The 21,807-nt window shown below is 38.3% G+C and overlaps 1 protein-coding gene across 1 annotated transcript; it reads right to left on the bottom strand.

The window, feature by feature from the left end:
* Positions 1 to 2,748: 2,748 nt before the first annotated feature.
* On the bottom strand, positions 2,749 to 11,080 carry tmem106ba (transmembrane protein 106Ba). The gene is made up of 8 exons (XM_042489962.1): positions 10,988 to 11,080; positions 8,896 to 9,100; positions 7,535 to 7,598; positions 7,225 to 7,384; positions 6,287 to 6,427; positions 5,818 to 5,867; positions 5,682 to 5,735; positions 2,749 to 4,239 (listed from the first exon to the last, which is right to left on the bottom strand). The coding sequence occupies exons 2-8, from the start codon at positions 9,086 to 9,088 to the stop codon at positions 4,119 to 4,121; spliced, it is 783 nt and encodes a 260-aa protein (XP_042345896.1). The 5' UTR covers positions 9,089 to 9,100; positions 10,988 to 11,080; the 3' UTR covers positions 2,749 to 4,118.
* Between the last annotated feature and the right edge of the window lie 10,727 nt (positions 11,081 to 21,807).

Here is a 21,807-nt window from a genome sequence, read left to right as displayed (position 1 = left end):
GAAAGCCAGACTTGTTTTAAGATGTGACTATATGTAGAACACATGTGGAAAAGCCATTTCCTTTTACCTGGTGAGAGGAGTTTCGTGGTCTATATGAAGTTTGGGGTGAGGGGGTTCTGCTGTAATGGCAATAACACAACCAAGTCAATAGGGGATGTGGCTGTCCTCTCTGCTGAGCCTGTGTACAGTGAAACCTACTGACCCAGAGCTCACAGGAAAGTAGATTTCCATGTGATTATTTGCTTCTGCAGAAAATGAACTTTGCCATTTTCATCAGCCCTCAACTTTTTGTGCCTCATAACAGACGCCCACAGACAAGACACTGAATCACCCTGCTGGATTTTCATTGCAGCGGCAGTGACACTAAAGCATTTGGCCCAGACAAAGCTTTGAGTCTCTGTGATTATCATTTCCCAGACAATATGACCTAAAATAGCCCTACTTTGTTTGCATCTAAACACGCAAGTGGTGAGGCTGATTTTTGAAGCTTGTAGTCTCATAATTATTTGACTATTTACGCATGTTTTGTTTACTTGCACGGTGAAAACACATTGCAATAAATTTATTATGCACTGTACTTGACCCACTTATTGTTAGCTGTACTCAAGGGTTCATCATAATATGGTTTAGTTTTAAACCATTTTAATATCAAATTAGAGAATTTTTTAAAATACAAAAGACAAGAAAGAGAAGGTAAAACAGAGCATAAATGGTGTCAAAACAGCATATTGGAGGACTTATCTAGATGACACATTCTTTCTTTTTCTACTGGAATTAAAGATCTGTACAGATTCTGTATTACATGTACAGTATTAATATAGCAGCAAACAAGTATTTGCTTTGTAAAGATACAGTGGAGTAATGGCGTAAAAGGGGGATTATTACACAGGTGTTGCTAATAGAGGGAAGCAGTTTTCGATTATGCTCGGATGTTTGTTTGGCTGTATTTGATTTAATAACTATAATGAAAGTTATTGAAACTTATACAGACATGTTAGACGTTTCGTGAGAAAATGAACATATATGACACAAGCACAAGTAAAGACTGGAAATCTTTTTTTAATATATTTTTTGGGCCTTTATTTGATAGGACAGATAATGCATGAAAGGGAGCGAGAGGGACGATGACATCCAGCAAAGGGCCCAGGCTGGACTCGAACCCACGGCTGCTGTGGCAAGGACGTAGCCTTTGTACATTGGGCTTACATTACCAGGTGAGCTACTGGGCATGTCAAAACAGCTCAAACAAAGTAGCAGTCAGTAACTAAATGTATAATCTCACCTGCATGTGTGTTTCTCATTTTTTACACATCTTTTTATTACAAATGGTTAAGTTTCAACTATAATAAAGTGTCTGATCAACCCAAAAAAATCTTGTCATTGTAATTTATGATGATGGTGATGATGATTATAATAATAATAATAATAATAATAATAATAATAATAATAATAATAATAATAATAATAATAATATTAACAAAAAACAGAGTTTCCAAAATGCTTTGACAAACAGCAGAAATGGATACATAGATGGTGCATGCATTAGAGATGCATATGAATTTATGGTAAATTAACTTGTGCACGCAAGATAAAGAAATATGTCATCGGACTTTAGGAGCTCCACACAATAATGATAGGCCTGTTTCAGACTAAAAGAAATCATTATCTTAGCCGATATTCAGTTTTTATATGATAAACAAACCTGATGGTATGATGACATACATACATACAGTATGTATTGAGTCATAATGATGTTACAGTGTGTGAGTACAGCGATGGATAACAAAATAGAAACATTTGAAAATTAAACGTATGCCAATGCCAATAAATCCATGGTAAGACAATACTGGCTTACTTAAATACTGGCTGTGATTTGATTAAAACATGTCTTTCATACAGAAAATTATTAATTTTACAAACTGATTTTGCTTACTGGTTGTGTATTTGTGTGTTTTGGCCACATGTATTGCAGTGAAGCTCAGGTCCAAACCACTGATCTGGATCTCAGAGAGGAAGTGACCTGGTGTTTAAATGAGCGCAACAGATGTGAACATACCGCCATACACTGGAGACGTCTTGTGCTTCTGACTGCAGCAGGGAGGTAATGAGAGTCTGCGCTGAGTCACACTCATATATACAATCAGAGAGGTGCAGTGAAAGCAGAGGACAGAAAAAAGAAAATGATTTGGGAATTAAATTTAAAATGTTAGAGTCCTGACCTGCATGCTTTTTAAAATAAGAAAGAAAGAAAGAAAATGCATTATTTAGTAGTTATTTGTCTTATTCTGGGTACTCATTGTACTCCACGAAGCCTCTTCTTCCTTATGAACGGTTACAATTTAAAGACATGTTTATGCCCTCTAGTGGTGGGTGTGAGATAGTCTGTTCATTCACACAACAGTTTGGTCCAAAGTAGTTTACCTGGACAGTAATTTGAAATGTTTCCCTCTTTCCTTTTTAATCTTTTTTTTCTTCAGTTTTTGTTTGTGTGGGCTTTTTATTTATTATTGTTTTAAGTTTTTATTTCTTACCAAATTTCTAGTACTTTTACTTATTTATTGTTGATTTTTGGGTCATTTCTTTTATTGCTCATTGCCTTCTTCCATTTTTTTTTTATGGAAATCAAGCCTATTTGCTCAGTTTTCAAAAGATTATCAGTACCACCAGAATGGCTATACTGTACTTTGGTAGACGACTTGGCACCACCCAGTGTGTACAGAGAATATTACAAGCAAACCCAACAAAAACTTTCAAAATAAGTCATGATTTTATTTTTCAGCTTCATGCATGAGAAACACAAAACCAAAGAGTTAGAGGCAGTGACACATTTACACGGTCTGTCTAATCAAATAAGAAGAGGGGCTGAATCTAGACCTAAACAGTCTAATGATGGCTGTGTAGAAATTGTTAAACTTGCATATTGCATTTTATCGTACCTGTACAAATGAATTAGGATCTGAAACTTTAAAATAACTTGTATTCATACTTTTTATATTCTGTCAGACAAAAGTCGTTGCATGGTGTGTTTGAAAAACCTATCCAAAATATGAAGGCAAACAAAAGTGACAATGTCATAATAATTTCAATTTCAAACAATAGCAGTCAGCATGACACAAGTTTTAAATGTAGAGAGGATTAAAATAGCAAACACGTCATTGCGAATGACACCACAGCTCACAAAAATAGGACAACCTCATTAAAAGGGAAGGAAGCTGCTCCCACAGCAGAAATTATATAGCAAGCCAGCAAATACATATTTTACATTTACACAATTCTTAGTTTATAGCCCAATATATTGCTGCCACATTTGCTATGAAATAAAAAATATCCCTTTCACAATGTTATTTTGTCACCTCTTCAAAGTAGTCACATTAGCTTTTATGAAGTCACTCGGGTGAATGATAGCAAAACATTAGAAAAGATTTCTATTTTCAAAGAAAAAATAAACAACCCTGCAAAAAAAATCACATAAAACAATAAGTCATCTATTTTGCACTACACATTATCAATTATATTCATGTAACAAAATAAAAAGAGAAAGGAAAGAGGTAAAACAAGGCGGTCAGGAACAGCTCAGTGGTTTTTACTGTCAAAAAAATCTTGAACCTCAGTTGTTGTATTTTTCGTTAAAGTGGTATAAAGAAGTTGGGAGCACTCGGAGGACATTCTTAATATCTGTAGATAAGGATCGGGTTAAAGTGCATCACATGTGAAACTATTGCTTTCAGTAATTTTACTGCTGAGGAGTGATGGTGTAAACATGATGGGAATGTCTACCATTAATGTGAATATTAAATTATGTCTATTTCGTTGGCACCAGGGTGAAAATAACGTCAAATCTTGAGGCAAATCCTTCAAAATTTCTGGCTGTGTTTGTCTGCTTTTACCAGCCTGTTCGACAAGTAACCAACCAAATGGAGCTCTTTTAATAGTCACATTTGACTTTAAAAGAAGAAAGTGGTTGGGAATTTACGAACGGATGAGCCACTGACTGGTTTAAGAAAAATACATCCCTGTCCATTATTCCTTTGTCAATGCGGAAAGACTTCCCAGCCCAGTTTTTTCTCTAAGATTCTCAGTCGCAGCAGTACTTAATGCATGGACTCTTTTCTCTTCCTTTATTGGTAGACCTGCACGTGCCCGTGCAAGGAGGTGGTGTTCCCCCCACAGTCCACGTACTGGTACATCTCCTGGGAGACCTGCTCCGCGTGGCCAAAGTAAGACGTGGTCACCGTCACCCTGGAAAATAACCGCAGAGTCAACTGCTGTTCATCTGACAACAAGGTACGACAAGAGACTGTGACACATCACGGTGTGGAAAATATGGATGTGAAACTGCTGTTCTTAAGGTTGAGATTTGACTTTTAGTAGATTTTCAATATTTCTGTGGGAAATAACTTTTGGATTGACATGACATGATAATCTAAATAAGTAGATCCCAAAAACAACAGATAAAGTCAAGTTGTTTTACTAACGTAGACAAATATCAGCCTCAAGGGTTTTTGTGCAATAGGTTTTTTTCCCATATTAATTCATGACTGTGACATTGATAATTTTGAAAGGTCAGAAGGCTTGTTCACAGCGTTGTCATGGTGTTGTATGTTAGCTTAATGTGGCTAGTTTGGTCTAGTTGAAACTGTAGTCGGAAACTTTTGTGACTTAACGCGGCTGATGGTCATGTCGATCGATGCTTGTAAACTGTCAAACTATGCGGCCCTAAATGAATCAATATTTATGACTATATTGCCCATTAGCTGTGAAATTAAGGCATTTGTGACCTCGCCACCATGTTGGAAACAGTTGAGCCGAAAACATGCACTGATCACCGGCTGGAGCGAAGCCTTTTCAGTATACAGCTAAAGCTTTGATTGTTGCCATAATAATTGATTTTCAAATCAGTATTTAAATGCTCTGATTTTTTATATAATTACTCCAAAAATCCCAAATAGTTCATTAATCAGGAAATAGTAATCCAACATAATTCATCATGCATCAACCAACTGTACCAGCAGCTTGCTTTTAGCAGTACTATATTATTATTTTTCTTGTTTATGCATATACATATTTGTGTTACAGTTGTGTTGTTTTCCTCATAAAGCCAGCTGTTTGCTTTGTCCTCCCAAGATATCTAGACAGAGACAAAAGCTTTCCTTTTTTTTGCGGGGATAAACACATCTTCTCTAGTTCAATCCATCAAACTGAAGCAAGTGGTCTTTAGGGCATTCTGGTCGTGATATAAAACCACTCAACTGCATGAGTGGGTGTTACAGTATCAGTGGCTTCTTTTTTTACCCATTTACTGGGATTCAGTCTATTGTTACTTGGCTAGAAAGCTGTTATTTGGCTTTGACCACAGAGGATTAAGTCTGCTAATAAAGATTATTTCTGCCCCGGAGAAACGTTTGTTCCGTTAAATGTACAATCTGTTTGAATGTCAGCGTTGACGTGTAAATGAGCAAGGCACCCAAAGGCCCGCGTTTCTCCTGTTGGACTGTGTTGTTTGTGGGCAGCTCCTCAGTGTGTGTGGGTGAAATGTGTGAGTGTGGAGGAGAGATTTATTGAGATAATGGCAGTGTGTCGCTTTCAGGATGATTATTATGATTATTTCCAAAGACAAATAACAGAATGTGGGATTAAAGAAGGGTATTTGTTTAAAATATTGTACACAGGATCATACTTACTGCATCATGACCACTATATTGTGAACTTTAATGGTCGGCAAGGTGCAGTAGTCACTGTAAGAAAAAAAGTGGTTTATGATTTAAAATGAAGTGTGACTATTATTGTCATTATTTTGACTTCTAGAAATATACTTACAACATATAACTCATCTCATCAGCAATGGTGGTGGGAACTGTGTAGTCAATCTGCAATGAACACATTTTAAAGTTTACACATTTTAACATTTACAAGTATTTAAGGAGGAAACAATATTGTACATTAACATATTACACGTGTATGCAAATCACAACAAAAACTAATAGAAATTAATTCTGTGAAATCGACGGTGTAATAGTGAGCAGTGGTACCAAGATTTGTCGTGTCACAAGACTTTAAGACAATAAGACTTAAATAGTGCTTAAAATCTTTGAAGTCTGGATTTTTGCAGAAACATTAGTTTTGAGCACATGACAAGTCTGTGAGTTTAACTGGACGAGGCTCCTCTGTATTGTGACGGTGGGTGTAACAATGAGCTGTTGTGTGGGCTGTGCAAGCTGCCGTCATGAGTGAATCAGAATTTCAGTAGCTTGTGTGCACGTGCAGTATATAGTGTATTTGAGCCTACCTGTCGTTCATCCAGAGGTATGATCACTGAGCTGTTGCTGAACTTGGCCTTGCCGATCACCGTCTTGGAGAACTGCACTTGGGCTGTGATGTTGGTCACAGATATGGTGTAGTAGTTGTTATTGGTGATGTTCAGAGTGCTCTGGGTGGAAGAAGATGAAAGTGTGAGATTCTGGCAATAGAGAACTTGATGTAAAAAGCCCTAATATTAAAGATACTCCATGCTTGATTTTGCTACAAAACAATATATTAGGGGTCGACAGATTATTGCTGGGGCCAATATTTGGCATTTTGCAGATTATCTATATTTGTGTTTTATTTTAATGATCACCAATAAAATATATTGATGAAAAAAAGTGCAAAGAAAGAACCAGAGAGAGAACCTTTACTTTGTAAAACCTCAGGGAGATATTATTATTTATTCAGTTTTTAATTAAATCTTCACCTGACTTTCCAAAACATGTTGCTGGGAATCTGCTGTATTTGGATGTTGAATGTTTCGGTTTTCATTAAACATTTGCTAAAGGCATTTGAATAAAGTTTTGTGTTGGAGTTTGTTATATTGCAAATTCTAAATATCACAGAAAGATTTTAATTTTTATTGTAGATGCATATTGCTTCCAAATATTGGTTATTAGTCTTACTGAGGACCAATGTTGGCATCGGATCTAAAAAAAACAATAAAGAAGTAATCCCTTTGAATCATCACCTATGACCTAGTAGGAGTGTAAGGTAACAAAAGGTAACAAAAACAACTTTTCTTATTTTCAGGTGCTCATCAACTAATGAAAACATAGTTATGAATATTATATACCATGACTGCCATCAGATGCCCCTAAATCCTACACATTAGTCCTTTAGGGCTTGGTCAAAAAGTGAAAACTAAACACAAGCCTGGATTTCATTTTAAGTCAGTGAAAAATGCAGAAACCGTCTTACTGTAATGTTGAGATAGACGATTCGTTTGTCCAGGTCGTAGGAGACGTAGGCGGACTTCACTCCCACGTAAGAGACATCAATAGAGCGAGGGAATAGGAAGAAAACAGCGAGACCAGACAGCAGCAGGCAAAGTGCGACTGATATCGTGACATACAGCTTTCTGCGTGAGGGAGAAAAGAGAAGTGAGACCCTAAAAACTGCCAAAGACTTCAAAGTCTGTCATGCTACTGTGTGTGCTCACTGAGTTTCATCATCATGCAGACGGCTAACACAGAGCATGCTTTGAAAAGAGCACTGAGTGCAGACTTACGTCCTGCTCGGCCGCAGCCTTTGGTCGCTGTACGGAATCAGAGCAACGAGCTGATTCTCTTGGCCTGTTGAATAATTCAAAGAAAAGGAGGGAAAAAGCTGTGTCACACTACTGTTTGATGGAGAACGGTGTGTAAGATCTGCTCTGCGCAACATCAATGTACACGACCTGAGAAGAAGCTCAGACATGTTCTAAAGTTGACTTTTTCTCTCTTAAAATTATAGATCTTTTATTGATGATTGTTTTATTTTTAACCTACCAAACCTTAACAACTGAATAAATAATGGGGTAAACGTTTTAGGCAGTGACAAATTAGTTCTTTGGCCATAAAGTTATCACTGTTGACTGTTAAGTCAGTCCATCACGTCATTGCCCTTTTTGCCACAATAAAATCCCGATAGAGGCTTTTAAGCCGGTGCAGTTCAAACCTCAACCTGCCTGAAAATGCAAACGTCTGCAAACAGGTTTCTTGAGGATTTACCAACACGTTACAGGATCTGTGAGTATTGATGAGTGAAAATCTGTCAATGTTGCTTCATGCTTGAGTTTGAAGGTCAGTGCCTAGGGCAGCTTGAAAGAAAACTCACAAAACAGCATTTTCTGCTGATATTAGAACAGGTTTGGTTACTTCAGTATTCTGTGTTTCTCTCCTGGCTGTTCTCGTTTGTTTGAAGGGGTTTTCTCTGCTATAATCAGCAACATTTGAATCATAATGTGAGGACAGCTGTGAGGTTGTTTGCTCATTTTGCCAGCACAGTCAATCACGTGATAAACCCCCACGCAGTCCTGGAGGAGCAGATAAGACAAACTGTTGACTGTTAACTCTTAAGAAACAATTCCTTTGGATGTTTTTTTTTTTTAACTTGTATTGATTGTTGCTTATGTTTCCATGGGCTTAAGTATATCTCGATACACTATATATATTGATATTTTTAAATATCGAAAGCACTTTATTAATGCTACAGGGAAACCGAATCAAACATTACTTTTTCTATTTTTTTTTTAATGAAATTTCATCTTTGATGTGACAAAATTGTTGGAATGACTTTTGGTACTTTGAAAAAAATATCAACACAATTACATTTTTGATCAATCATTAGTAATGTAAACATAATGACTAAGTCTGTGAAGGCAATTATTAAAGCAAGTAGAGAAATAACAACATAACTGCAATAAAACCTTTTAAATCAGGAAAAAACACCATTTATTTCATATTATTATATAAAAATATCTAATATCTAAGACGATATACAGTCTCATATCTCAACACGACAAAATATCTTTATGTCGCTGAGCCCGACTGCTCTTCATACAGAATTAAAGTTTAGACTGATAATGCTTGTTGAGTAATAACAACCTACCTCGTGGTATTCTGCCGGTGCCCTGACATGTCGGGCACGTGACGCTGTCCCGTCCAGTGAACTCCACGTAGGGGAACTGCGATACGTCTCCGTTCTTCCCATCCTCCTCTCCGTCTCTGTACTCTCCGGACACCGTCAGCGCGTCCTGACTCTCGTCTTTGGGGTTGGCCAACTGAGAATGTAACTTGCCCATTGCTGCAGTTGTCTGTACACAACACAATAGACAGCATGAGCAGAGAGGAACTGCCATGTGGGTGCAGCAGGATGTGCTGACCAACCAAATGCCACACAGCCGCTTGAATGTGAAATTGTACCTGGACGGATTCCAGGGAACTTCTTTACGGGAGAACAAACCTCAACAGATGCGCTGTCTGTGAACAAAAATCTCTTGTAGTACTTCAGAAATAATTCTGTTGGGACGAAACTAGACTATGACCTTTGCTTGATGTTTGTTTGTTTTCATTCTCAACGCACTTTGTCCTAAATCTTGTGTTTTATCCTGAAATCATCGCTACAGTTTTTTATACTTTAATTCAGTAACACTTTTTATCACTTTGCATGTTCTCCAGGGCTACTGCCTCATCGGTGAAGTGACTTCTTGGTCCTTAAGCCATCAGAAAATACTGAAAATGGATAACTGCATATCTGCCATCACATTTCCCACAAGATTTTTAAAACCCTCTAATGGCTTATTCCCATGTTGACTATTATTAGGGTTTATTTAGTGAGTACATTTCTAAATGTAGCTATGTTATGACATTTTAAACAACAGGGTACATTACCCAGAAGTATATAAAGTAATTGAAACTAGCTACACATTTATTAGCTGCAACAGTAAAGTCATGTGCACATTACTCATACACTTCAGTAATCACACAGTAACTCAGCCATGTCAACATCAAATGTAAAAGCAATATCACACTCATGGTCTCAAGGTCACACTCTTATCTGCCTTGCTGATATTAAGTACAGTAGCACTCCCTGAGTACTATTTATGTGTACTTTAAATATCAGTACTTTAAGTTTATTTTGATGTGAATACTTTTGTATTTTTACTTTTTTTAATGCAGGACTTTTTACTTGTAACAGATTATTTTTATAGTGTAGTATTGCAACTAATCTGTATACGTCTTCCATGACTATACTGTACCTTAAATAAAATGGTCCATACTGAATATTTTTACCAAGTAAATGTTGATGTTAATTTTTTTGTGTGGGGCTTTTTACTGTAACAGATTAATTTTACAGTATATTATTGCTACTAATCTGAATAATTCTTCCACCACTGTGAGATGGGTATACTCAAGTAATGTACAAGTACATAAAAATGAAGTGGGCCATTCTACATAATAAGTACTTTTACTTTCGGCATTTTGTGCATATTTTGATGCTAATTCTTTTGTACTTTTTTTTGCTGCAGGACTTTTTAATTTGTAACACTATTTTTACAGTGTGGTGTTGCGAGTAATCTAAGTACTTCCTCCACTACTGTAAAATGTAAATACTTTAATAATGTAATAGATCCAGAAAATTGTAGGCTACTTGAGTACAGCGCTTGAGTACTAAATGTACCTTTGTTGCAGAAGTAGGTCTATCCTAAAATGTGTCATCGGCTGGGGAGAATAATCAGGTTAGTCACTGCCTCCAAGGCCGCAGCAGCTGTTACACCGTGTAAGCAAATACGACCAGGACACGGAGACCGTGTAAATAATGAGAGATGCAGCGACAAACCGTATGTTGTTGCTCAGAGACACCATGCAGCATGTCTGCTGTCTGCTCACATAACGTACCCTTTGTACACAGGCCGCCATACTGCCGAGCATCAGCCGAGGACACAGCGTACCGGCCGCAGGAAAACCGCTACAACGCCTTTATTCTTATTCACAAAAGCGATTATTCTTATTTCAATCATTATTTCAATACGATCGACAAAAACAGTATTTCATGTCGTTGCATAATTCAATTATATTTAGGTAACACGAGCCAACACGGCAGCTCTGTATGACAATCCGCACTGCTTAAATGCCTGTTTATAACCGTTATATATTCAGCATGCAGTTAAGTACGTGTTAATTTTTAGCCGCCGTCTTACCTGTCACTGTGTTTATTTGTTTGTCATTCGTTGTATGTCTGCTGTTTACTGCGGTTCAGGACTCAACACACAGAGCAGAGTGAAGCCGACAGAAACGCCCCTCTCTTCTTCTCATTGGACAAATCCATGTTGTTTTTTCACTAGCATGGCGAAGGGATGACCCGCCCTCCTCTCCCTCTGATTGGCTAGTTCTCATTGGTGTTGTTGTTTTGATTGGTTATATTAAGGCATGAGGAGTCTGATTGGTGGATTTATGTGTTTTCGCCGAGTACGCCCTACCACAATACAGATGGACATATACTCACTTTCAGCAAAGGTTTCTAAAGCTTTAATAATTCTAATAACAACAACAACAACAACAACAACAACAACAATTATCTTTATTTGTACTGCAACTTTCATACATAAGATATAGCTCAAAGGGTTTTACTACAGAGCCCAGGAGGTGACATTAATGTTTTGGTTGTATTTTTACATGCCCGTGACCCACTAAATCATGCACATCTTTCTAGATCATAAATTAAAATTACATGCCTTGCTCTCTGTATTCAAGTGCTTGACTTTTTCATTGACTTTTGGTCCTTTCAAGGTTTTTAGACAGTTACAAGGGACTGGGTGTCATGACTTGATTTCATTTACAGTGATCATATGGATCACTGTAAATGAAATCAAGTCATTCTTAGGCAGAAATAGCCTTGCAGTGACAAGATAGGGGCTGCAGTCACTCTATGGCAGGGTGAAAAAGTGCATTTTATGTGTTGTATTGTTATAATAGTAACTTGAAATGCAAATAAATTCCCCCTCTTTCTTTCTAAGATGCAGGCGCGATTTAGTCCTGTGCATGTTTTTAAAAATTTTGAATGTTTGCATACCTCAGAATTGTGCCTGAAGGTCCAGTGTGTAGGATTTAGGGGTTTCTGTTGACAGGAATGGTATATAATATTCAGCACTATGTTTTGACTTTTTTATAATCACCTGAAAATAGGAGTAGTTGAGTTTTCTTGATCTAGAATGAGCAATTAATACTGTATCTACATAGGGAGCGGGTTTCCCTACATGGAATCTGCCATGTTGATTAATGATATGGCTTCTTGCATTTTAGTGTCAGCCACCCTAGTTCTCCTACAAGCTTGGCACACAGGAGAAGTTTCAGTTCTTCAACTAGTACCTGCCACCAAACCGCTAGCAGATGGCACACACTGCACTGGAAGTATTTGTGTAAATGTACTTTACTAGTTACTAGTTGATATTGTAACTGGTCACAGTGAGGTTGATACTGTATGTGTGGGAGCTGAATATGCATCATACTTTTTGTTATGTAAAATCTTAAACTCCAGTGCACTAGCACCGGTGGCAAAATCCATCACTACCATCTGAAAAAACAAACAACAGAAAGAAAAACAGGGTTTAAAGTTATGTCCCTGAGATAAGAATATCTGTGTTTATAATGAAATCAAATTTAGGGGCTGATCTCAAAGCAGCAGGAGTTTAAATAAAAGCATTACAGTTGATATTCAGTGCACTGATAAAATAGTAGAGTCCAAAATTAGACTGCAGTCCCATGAAGCAGACAAGATCCTGAATGAGGGCCAGCCGCAGTTCCTGGAAAACTCTGTCAGCTGACGGAAACATGTCAAATAAGTTCCTGGTGAGCAGGTTTTGACACAATCACCGTCATTGTCACTCTTAATCATCTGGAGTCTATGACATTACTCCATTAAGGTAATTAAAACTGATGTATTCCCTTTGGAGCCTGCGTCTCACAAGATTTACCAGATAGGGAGAGCAGCTGATAATGACTGCATTATTATGTAGTTAACATTTAATTTTTTAACATTTTTTTCTTTGCCTTACAGTTTTAAAAAGTACATTTCTTAAGGTTTATGAAAATAACTTTTTGTCATATTTGCTGTGCAATAAGTCCATAGAAGCAATTCGGAAGGGCAGAGAAATGTTTTTTTTGGTTTTTTTTCAGATTATTTGTCTTATGTAAATATAATAATAAATAATAACAAAAACATTAATAACTGTTTATATTGCACATTTCAAAACAACAAAGTGCTTTACAATAAAAGCAATATCAAACAAGGTAAAAAATCATGTAAATGTAATGTCACTGAAATGCAATCCTGTAGTTTTGACTTTAATTTGTGCATTAAAACCAGTGTAATAATATTTATTATATGTCTCTGTTATCTGAGCGACATCATACTTATGAAATGTAAAAATTTAATGTGTGGTTTGCAGAAATGTACAATCCCAACATTTAATTTGGCGACTTGGGCAGAACTGGCACTGCAAAATTAAAACCACAGCTCACTAAAACTATCCAAAAGCTCAAATATTTACAACACAATTACGTATTAAATAAATCTTCAAATATTGTATTTTATTATAAAAAATTATGTAAAAAAATAACTGTAAAACTTAGCCTCCAGTACGCATCAAAGAACAGTCTATGAAACATCTCAGCTTACTAATAAATCCAGAATACAGCGTTTCTGTAACTGCTCATTAGACAACCTGACTGACTGTATTTGCTCTCTGGCTTTTTGCATGTTCTCGCTGTGAGCCAGGTGATGGCAGTGTGCTGCCATGTTTGAATGTATGACTCAGCAGCACTCAGGCGCTGAATCCTCTCAACAACAACAACATGGTCATTCATGCCCGTGAGCTAACATCAAATCACAGTGATAATAGATTTATTTTAATCCCTTTCTGTTTGATTTCAGAGGAACCACTCTGAATAATACATAACCTGCCAAGCTGAGGGAAAAGTACTCTTTGAAAACGGCCTGAATAATATCGAGTGATGCTTTTGCACCAACTGTGCTGAACACTGACCTGGGTCAAGTTGATATTTGCAAATATCAATTAGTGTTTGTTTTGAGTACCAGATGGATCCGGTTTAGTGATTCAGGACAATGCAGACATTCAGATTTTGTCCACCTTCCGGTGATTGTTTAACTCAGTGACACTTGTAATTCGTCACACTGTGCTGTACACAGAAACCATCTGCTAGTCGTATTAAAAACACACTAAAAATAAATAGCAAATACTGTTTGACACAGGTTGGCTTTAACAATGACCTACTTGGCATCGTCAACAATTTTGTCATAATGCCAGTGCAAAATGACAGAATTCAGCATCAACACTGTGGCTGTGATTATCCCCTTAAATACGGATTTTCTGCTTAAGAAAAATATGTTTTTAATAATGTGCATTCACAGTATTTTTTTGAGGCATCCAGACTGTGAATTCCCCCGAGTTTCACAATAATTAAGTAATGAATGTCAACATTAACTTGCTGAACCTGGAGGACCGGAATACCTCGAAAAGATTTATAATGCAGATCTGCTGCTGCTGCTGATGCGAGAGTTTGGGAGCCGAATACTTCCTCTTCCATCATTAACAGGGTTGGAAATTACCACCAGCTATCTATCAGTAGGTGGTGGTGAGTTTGTCAACTCACTAGGCACTTTGGCAGGAAACCAGCCATTGTTTTAGAGCTCCAGTTGCATCTAAAGGAGGCCATCAGTGCAGTTTGTTCTCTCTGATGTAAAACATTGTGAGAAAAGTTGTCCAGTTCATGTTGTTAAACTCCACTTTCCAAGCTTTCAGATTCCAATATTCCTCACTTCAAAGCCGTAAAACGTGATTGTTTCCTGCAGTTTGTTTGCATCACATTAGGGACTGTGTATGATTTCAGAGAGAGGAGGGGCTGATGCAAAAAGGGTCAGGCACTTGGGAGGGAGTTATGCTTTATTTTATTATTATTATTTTGGGTTAGGGGAAGGGCATACAACGTTAGGTGGCTGTCTTTCAACATTTTTTAAAGAAGGAAGGATGTTTAAAAAAACAGATCTCCAAAATTACACCATTTATCATAGCCAGAAACTGTAAAAGAGAAATTATCACTGGATTTTCAAATTTCCAACAGTCCTTGAACACATTGTGTGGGATGAACCAACATGTTTTCATCCCAAGTCATCACATATCGCCACTTTGTCAGTGGACTTTGCATCTACACATTACACTCTAGGTATCCTCCTGTGGCTGCTGTTGACGTTACGCAACCAATGCCAGGATGTGACGCAAAACACACATGGGTAGGATTAGGCAACCGAAACATGTGATTGTATTTAGGCAACAAGAGCACATGGCAACCAACATCGGGAAGTCAACAAAAGCAAATGGTAAGGATAAGGCAACAATGACACGGGCAGTTTAGAAAAAAAAACATCATGGTTTGGCTCTGCATTTATATGGAAAGGTAACACCAAGCTTCTGCGTGAAACTCCGGGGTTTGCTGGACTCATCCACCTCCAGTCCCTCCTGCCCTGTAGGGACCTTCTAGCTTATTGCATTTCATCGTTACTGGCAGCATTTCCACCTAGCACCATCCAGCGGCATATCACACGGCTGTGACAGGATCTGTCCGGCAGCATTATCAACTGATGCCGCCCAAATGGGAATCATACTTTTGTGCTAGGTACAATCCATTTGGACATCTGGCAGTATGTCATAACACGGCAGAAACTGCCATCTGGTTACATTACAAAGTACCACCACATGGCGGTGTATCATACTGCCACAAAAAGTTGCTTTTGGCATTGGTATCTTACACCAGAATCACTGACAAAGCGGCTGTACTTGACGACTTCGGTACGAGAACGGGCAGGATGAACGCTTCCATCAGAACCAAGGCTAAGATCAGAATAATTATATTTCATCAAAATCACTTTATTCTACACGTTTCATTTAACCTTTTGCCAAAAATAAACAGTTTGCACAGCATGCACGAAAGGAGTGAAAAAACAACTCCAGGATTTCGTCTTCAACTTTTCACTTTCAAACATCAAAGTTTTCAAAATCTAACAACTAAACTCAAGGAAAAAAAAAATAGTTTTGGGGAGGGTTAAATTAAACAACCACAAAAAAAATGAAATCACACCCCAGCCACCCCCCTGCTTTGCAACATAAAGAACAGTCCCTTATGAGTCCTATTGGTGTGGTTTGCATCACTGTGAGGAGATTTGATCTTCCAAACAATCTAACCTTGGCAGGGAATGTGCTGTCAACATGCTCATTGTAAACCTAATGCGGGCTGTGGATAGTCCGTCCTCCCTAATCTCAGAATCCTCACCGTCACTGCACATCACAGCACCAATGCAGTCCGTGTAGTACACAGAGAGGACTAATTCATTTTGAATCACCGTGAGGCATATAAAAACACCTCAGCACTAGTCTGAGGAGGCAGGTTAGAAGTGGCAGCTCTGGTCCGGTCTGCTGTGTGAGGAAGCTGCCTGTGTGTCCCCGATAAGAGGGAGTGAGCGGTGAGGACACGTCAGCCTACTTCAGGTGTCAGCACTTCAAACCAGAAGCAGGGCTTCAGAGGGAATGTGTAAAACTCCATATTGCAGAGGTGAAGTGGAGGATATTCCGAGTTTGTAGTATTTGAAGTCCGGTGTCAACTTGTTTTTAACCTAAAAGAAAAAAAAAAGAAAAATGAATCCTCAGAGTGGTGACTCACTGGATTTCTGCTCCTGAAAGCTTTCTGTTTTCTTCCTACAGTGTGGCTCAGTGAAAGCATGCACTTTATTTTTTAATTGACAGGCCTCTTGTGGTGTATTACGGCAATTTACTGCATTGCAGTGTAAGGCCACTTGAGTTATTAGGCATGATCAAAGATATGATAGCATATAGTGCCAAGCTGTTCCATTTAATGGGAAATTACAGAGCATCGTTGAGAGGCGCACACCTATCAGTCTCAGTCATAAGCTGTTTGAAGGCTGATAAACTGACAGAAAATAAGCAGTGACTCAACCTCTTCAACTCAACCTCGTAAGTCTATTTGCAATTTACTTGTTCTTAATTGCTCAGTAATAACATGGTCAGTCTAGTCTGATTGATTCACTGAGCTGATGAAATAATAATTATCTTAAATAAGTAAATAAGAATCAGTGACCACATTTACATATGCAAAATATTCTGATTTTTGTCCTTATTCCAACAAAGACAGTATTCCCTCTGAGCTGTTTACGTGGATAATGAAAACGAATATTCCACAGGGTTCCCACAGTCATGGAAAACCTGGAAAAGTCAAGGAATTAGTAAAAATCAGTGAAGGTTTTGGAAAAATCATGGAATTTTGCTGTGTATAATGAAATTGAATGCTACAATAATCTTTGGGAGATAAATTCCAAGTAATGTAACACAACAGGAAATTTATTTTCTGTAAGTTAATGGTTTACATAACGTAGCTCTAATATGCTTATGCTCAAGTAGCCATTAGAGGAATTGCAGTTTTTGGTACTATAGTGTTGGCTTCATTTTTCAGCTCCGGAGGTTGCTGCTTGGCCATAACATGTTGTTTATTCCGTTAATAAATAGGAAATTGGAACAGCTGGAGTTGTTTGTGCCACTTTGCCTCTTGCATCATTTTTTCACAGGTAGCTGACTTGTTTGTCCAAGCCTCTCTCTTTCATTCCTTTAACCACCTTTTTGAAAAGGTCGATTTTGCAATATTTGCACATATCCAAAAACCTGTGGATATTCAACTCTTTGATAATACTTAAAAGTAGGTGTGTTTCTCCTTCCAACCAGAAATATGGGCTTTTCATTTGGACCTGCATCTCTACCACACAGCCTTACTGTTGGCGAGTTGGTTTTGTGTACAAAGTATCCATGAAAATGTACAGAGCCAACCATAAACAGACGAGAGAACCACAATTAAGCAAATATTCTGAATGCACTGTAAAAATGTCCAAGGAATGCTGCCAAAACCCAAATAATACTGGCATAACCCACGTCTTAATCAGACAACGCTTAATTTGGAAAAAAAACCAAACTAATTCACAATATGCGGTTTACATGACCTGTATTAGATTCAGGATATTGTTATATTCAGAACAATAGTGGAATATTAGTGTGCATGTAAAGGTAGTCAGTATGTCAGTGACAGCTTAAATATCATTCATTCATTGTGGGTGTTTGTCTGGGTTCAAGCACGCAGCCAGAGAGGAATCATCCCGACAATTATCATAAAGTGGGATTACCCAACACAAAACCTTACCGGTCTGAAATGGATTCTCAGTAAGAATGCCACACAGTCAATAGAGACCACATAAGAAAAGCTGCAGCATGGAAAAACAGCATATTGAAGAAAACTTAACAGCGATTCATCATGGTCTGACCCAGCAGTGGAAGGATTTACTTTGCACAGGACTCACCACACATTTAACACCCAGGGAGAAAAAGAAGCAAGCGTTGAGAAAAGGATCAAAAAATTTGTCCATGCACGTACATAATGTATGATTCTGCTAAATATGTAGAACGAAATGAATCCTTAAAATTTGCAAATAATGGGGTGTTTGCTGTTGAGTGAATGAAATTAGCAGAAATCGTGATAAGGACGGCTTCGGTTTTTGAGTTTTGAGGAATTTCACAGCTTATTTTCCATTGACATCAAATACGAGCACATTGACTGTTTGCGTCTGTGAAGAAATGGGTACAGGGCTAATTTGAAAACTTGAAAGTACATTTTTTTGCATGAGATTCCATTTAAACAGACATTTGCCGCCTTCAGCTTGCTGCAGCGTGCCACAGTTGATGCTTTTGCTTTTGTTGTTTTGGGATTGTGTATCATGAAACGGAAGAAATCCTTTTTTGTCTAGACACAAAAATCAGTAATTAGGAATTCATTTTCCCTTTTATAGCAAGAGCAGTCATTGTTTCCTAATTTCCCTGACTCTTTTCTTTATCATGAGACTGGAGGAAAACCCACAGTGTATGGTAGATGCAGCAAAAACGAATCATAGGGGAAGGGATCCAGCAGGGCTACTGTATGCTTCCAGGCAATTCACCAACACTCATCTCTGGCAGTGCTGTGACACTTTAGGGACCGGATGGACCCCAGCAGGGAGTCTGTCAAATAATTCCAAGCAGATTCACCATGCTCGGGCAGTTTACAGTATCCTTTGGTTGTTGTTGTCTCGTGTAGCTGACCCGTGATTCAACTCTGGTCAGCTCAGCCGGTGGTGTTCACATCTGTCCGACTCTGGCAAAGATCACACACATGCATCCTCCTTACACCCACCGCTGGGCTTGGTATTAACTGCAGATTTTGTGGTAGGGCCACATTGTGACTTGCAGGTCATAGGCAAGAAGCAGATAACTTCTCAACTCATCTTTTTTGTAAAACTGGCTGCAACACTTTCACTGTCTGAGATTTTTATAATAAAAAATGGTATCACATAATGGTTGGGTGCCTGCCAAAGTGGCTGGTAGATGCACGAACCAGATTCTGTTAAAATTCGCCAGCATTTTGTCTAGAGGCTGATGGTTATTTTCCGCCCTGCTTATAAAGCATGTCATCTTTGAGCACCATGCAGCATTTCTGATTAACTCCAGCTGGAATCCAATCTGATGCTCTATTTAAAAAAGAGAACACTCTGGCAAATAAAAAATAATATCAGAGGGTTTTACAAAGAGGGGTTAGATAATAGAAGAAGACGGGGAAGACGGATGAAGTTTCCAAGTATATTTTCATGTCTGCAAGATAAAACTGTAGTCAGGATGTATGGCTAAACTAATAGTGGAATGATGTAGTGTAAGAAATTACAGAGTGATTTATTATAATGCAGTGTTTCCCAAAGAATGAGAGTGTACGTGTGGCTGGATCAGATCGATGAAAGAGAAGTTGCTGCTGACTTAATGATTAAGTTTCACTTTCAGTGCGCCTGACATTCTGCTGCTCAGTCTGTGCCCAGAGTGCCTTCTGTGGTCCGACAGGTGCAATGCATAACCGAATGGTGTATCTCAACAGCGCTCCTAATGAACAGTCTAGCTCCAGAAATTGTGCGGCAGATTTTTTGATCGTGGTGGATCGTCATAAATCAATGAATGTGTGGGAAACTCAGTGAATTAGCAGCTAGAGTGACTTGATGGTGCACTAGCCATAATTTAATGTTCGGGGTTCCTATGGTCATGAGAAACCTGGGAGCTCTATGTTCCATGTCCTTGGCCCGCTTAAACATATATATTAACACCTGGGGTAGAGTAAATAATGCAGTTCTGTTCGTGATATACGCTGAGAATGGTCATGAAAATATTTTTATGGATCCTTAAAAAGTCATGGAAACGTTTTAGAAATTTTTTACTGACTTTAAGCTGTTTTTGGGGGGCATTTGGAAGCTGTCAGATTACTTTCCTGTCTTCTTAGATTCTCAGTGGTTTGTAGACTGGTGGTCTAATTGGGCTTACACACGGGTCAAGGTCAATTACCTCGGCAATCATCCGGAGTACATCGCATTAATCTTGCTCTGGAGCATCGGCAGCTGCACTTACCACTGGAAGGATCTGAATGTTGTAACTTAAACTCCAATTTTTCTATTTACACTATGAACTTTGGTTATGGAGAAGCTCATAATGAGCACCCAAAAGTTTGAGCTGTTTTAGAAATCGAGCTGAATTTATGGCATGCAAGGAAGTTAATTTCTTGCTGACATAATACCCATGGGAGTAGAGGGAATTTGGATGCCATGTACTGTCCTTGGCAAAGTAAGGAGACAGATGTCTTGGCAAACCATGCCATCAACAAATGGGATACAATAGATAAACTTAAAAAAAACAGCAACAAACGTCTGTTTTCTGCTGTCTGTCATTAGTTGATAAAGCTAAATAATTATTCAGAGTAATGCCAATTCATGAAAGCAATTTCTTCTTCCTTCTGCTTTGTTATTATTGGAAAATAAACTTTATAAACAAAATCTTTGAGGTTACATATTTAAAACTTGGTCTTTATTATCACACAGTAGTGGTAAAAGCCCTGCAGATATTTTGGCCCAAGACTGACTTTGAAAGACAGTTGTGTCGTATGCTGAATGCAAAATAAATGGGAAACAAGTCGTGATTTAAGATGCACAAAATAAAGAAAAAACATGGTTTACAGTCACTAGTCATGTTGAATAAAGGTGTTTTTATTCTGTCTGAGAGGCTTTTTTGGTGTTAGTGTGGCAAATGAGAAGTGACAGTCTGCAGGTACACTAATCTGCTTGATCACCTTTTATTTTACCAAATTACAGTTTGATAAGGGATCAAGAGAGGACAGGACGGGGACAGAATAGGACATGGCATTGATGCAGAGCTGGCTGAGTGATTGTTAGTCATGTTTGGCCAGCCTGTTCCCACTCTGAACTCGTCAAATAGCGCCGCTCTGTTAGTGCTTTCGGTGTACCAGCATGTTGCAAAAAGCCACCTTCCGCATTCAACTTGAACGCGGCTGGACAGCGTCAGATGAGAACACGCTCAGACAGAACCCATGTCGTTGTTATTGTATGCTGGCGGACAGCCAGAAGGCGCTAGGGCACATCCGCGTGCAATGTACACAGGTGGCATCACCCGAGAACATGGCATCAGTATCAGGCAATAACACAGCCGGTAACCGCATAATATAAGGAGTCCGGGACCCAAAGAGGTGTTGGTTATAGGTAGGGCTGGGCGATAAAACAATAACGATATCAACCGCCATATAAGTTTTCCTCGATTGAAATATGAGATGTAGTGAATAGAATGTCGATAGAACGCACTCCAGCCATGTTTTTACAGAAAATATGAACAGCCAATGATAATAAGTATAACGCTGCAGTGAACCAAATGCAGTGAACGAATGTGACTCTAAAATAAAGCTCAGTGTTTGACAACCGAGTCATGTGTACCGAGTACCGAGTCGCGCAGCTTCTCCTCAGAGCAACAAAGTGTTTGAAACAGCCCAATTTGCAGAGGTGGAAAGTGACTTCTGTAGACTTCTACAGACTTCT

The sequence above is a fragment of the Plectropomus leopardus genome, chromosome 7 (assembly GCF_008729295.1).
Source record: "Plectropomus leopardus isolate mb chromosome 7, YSFRI_Pleo_2.0, whole genome shotgun sequence".
Taxonomy (NCBI): domain Eukaryota; kingdom Metazoa; phylum Chordata; class Actinopteri; order Perciformes; family Serranidae; genus Plectropomus; species Plectropomus leopardus.
Note: the sequence above shows the minus strand (reverse complement) of the source record. Positions and strands in the feature narration are given on the sequence as shown.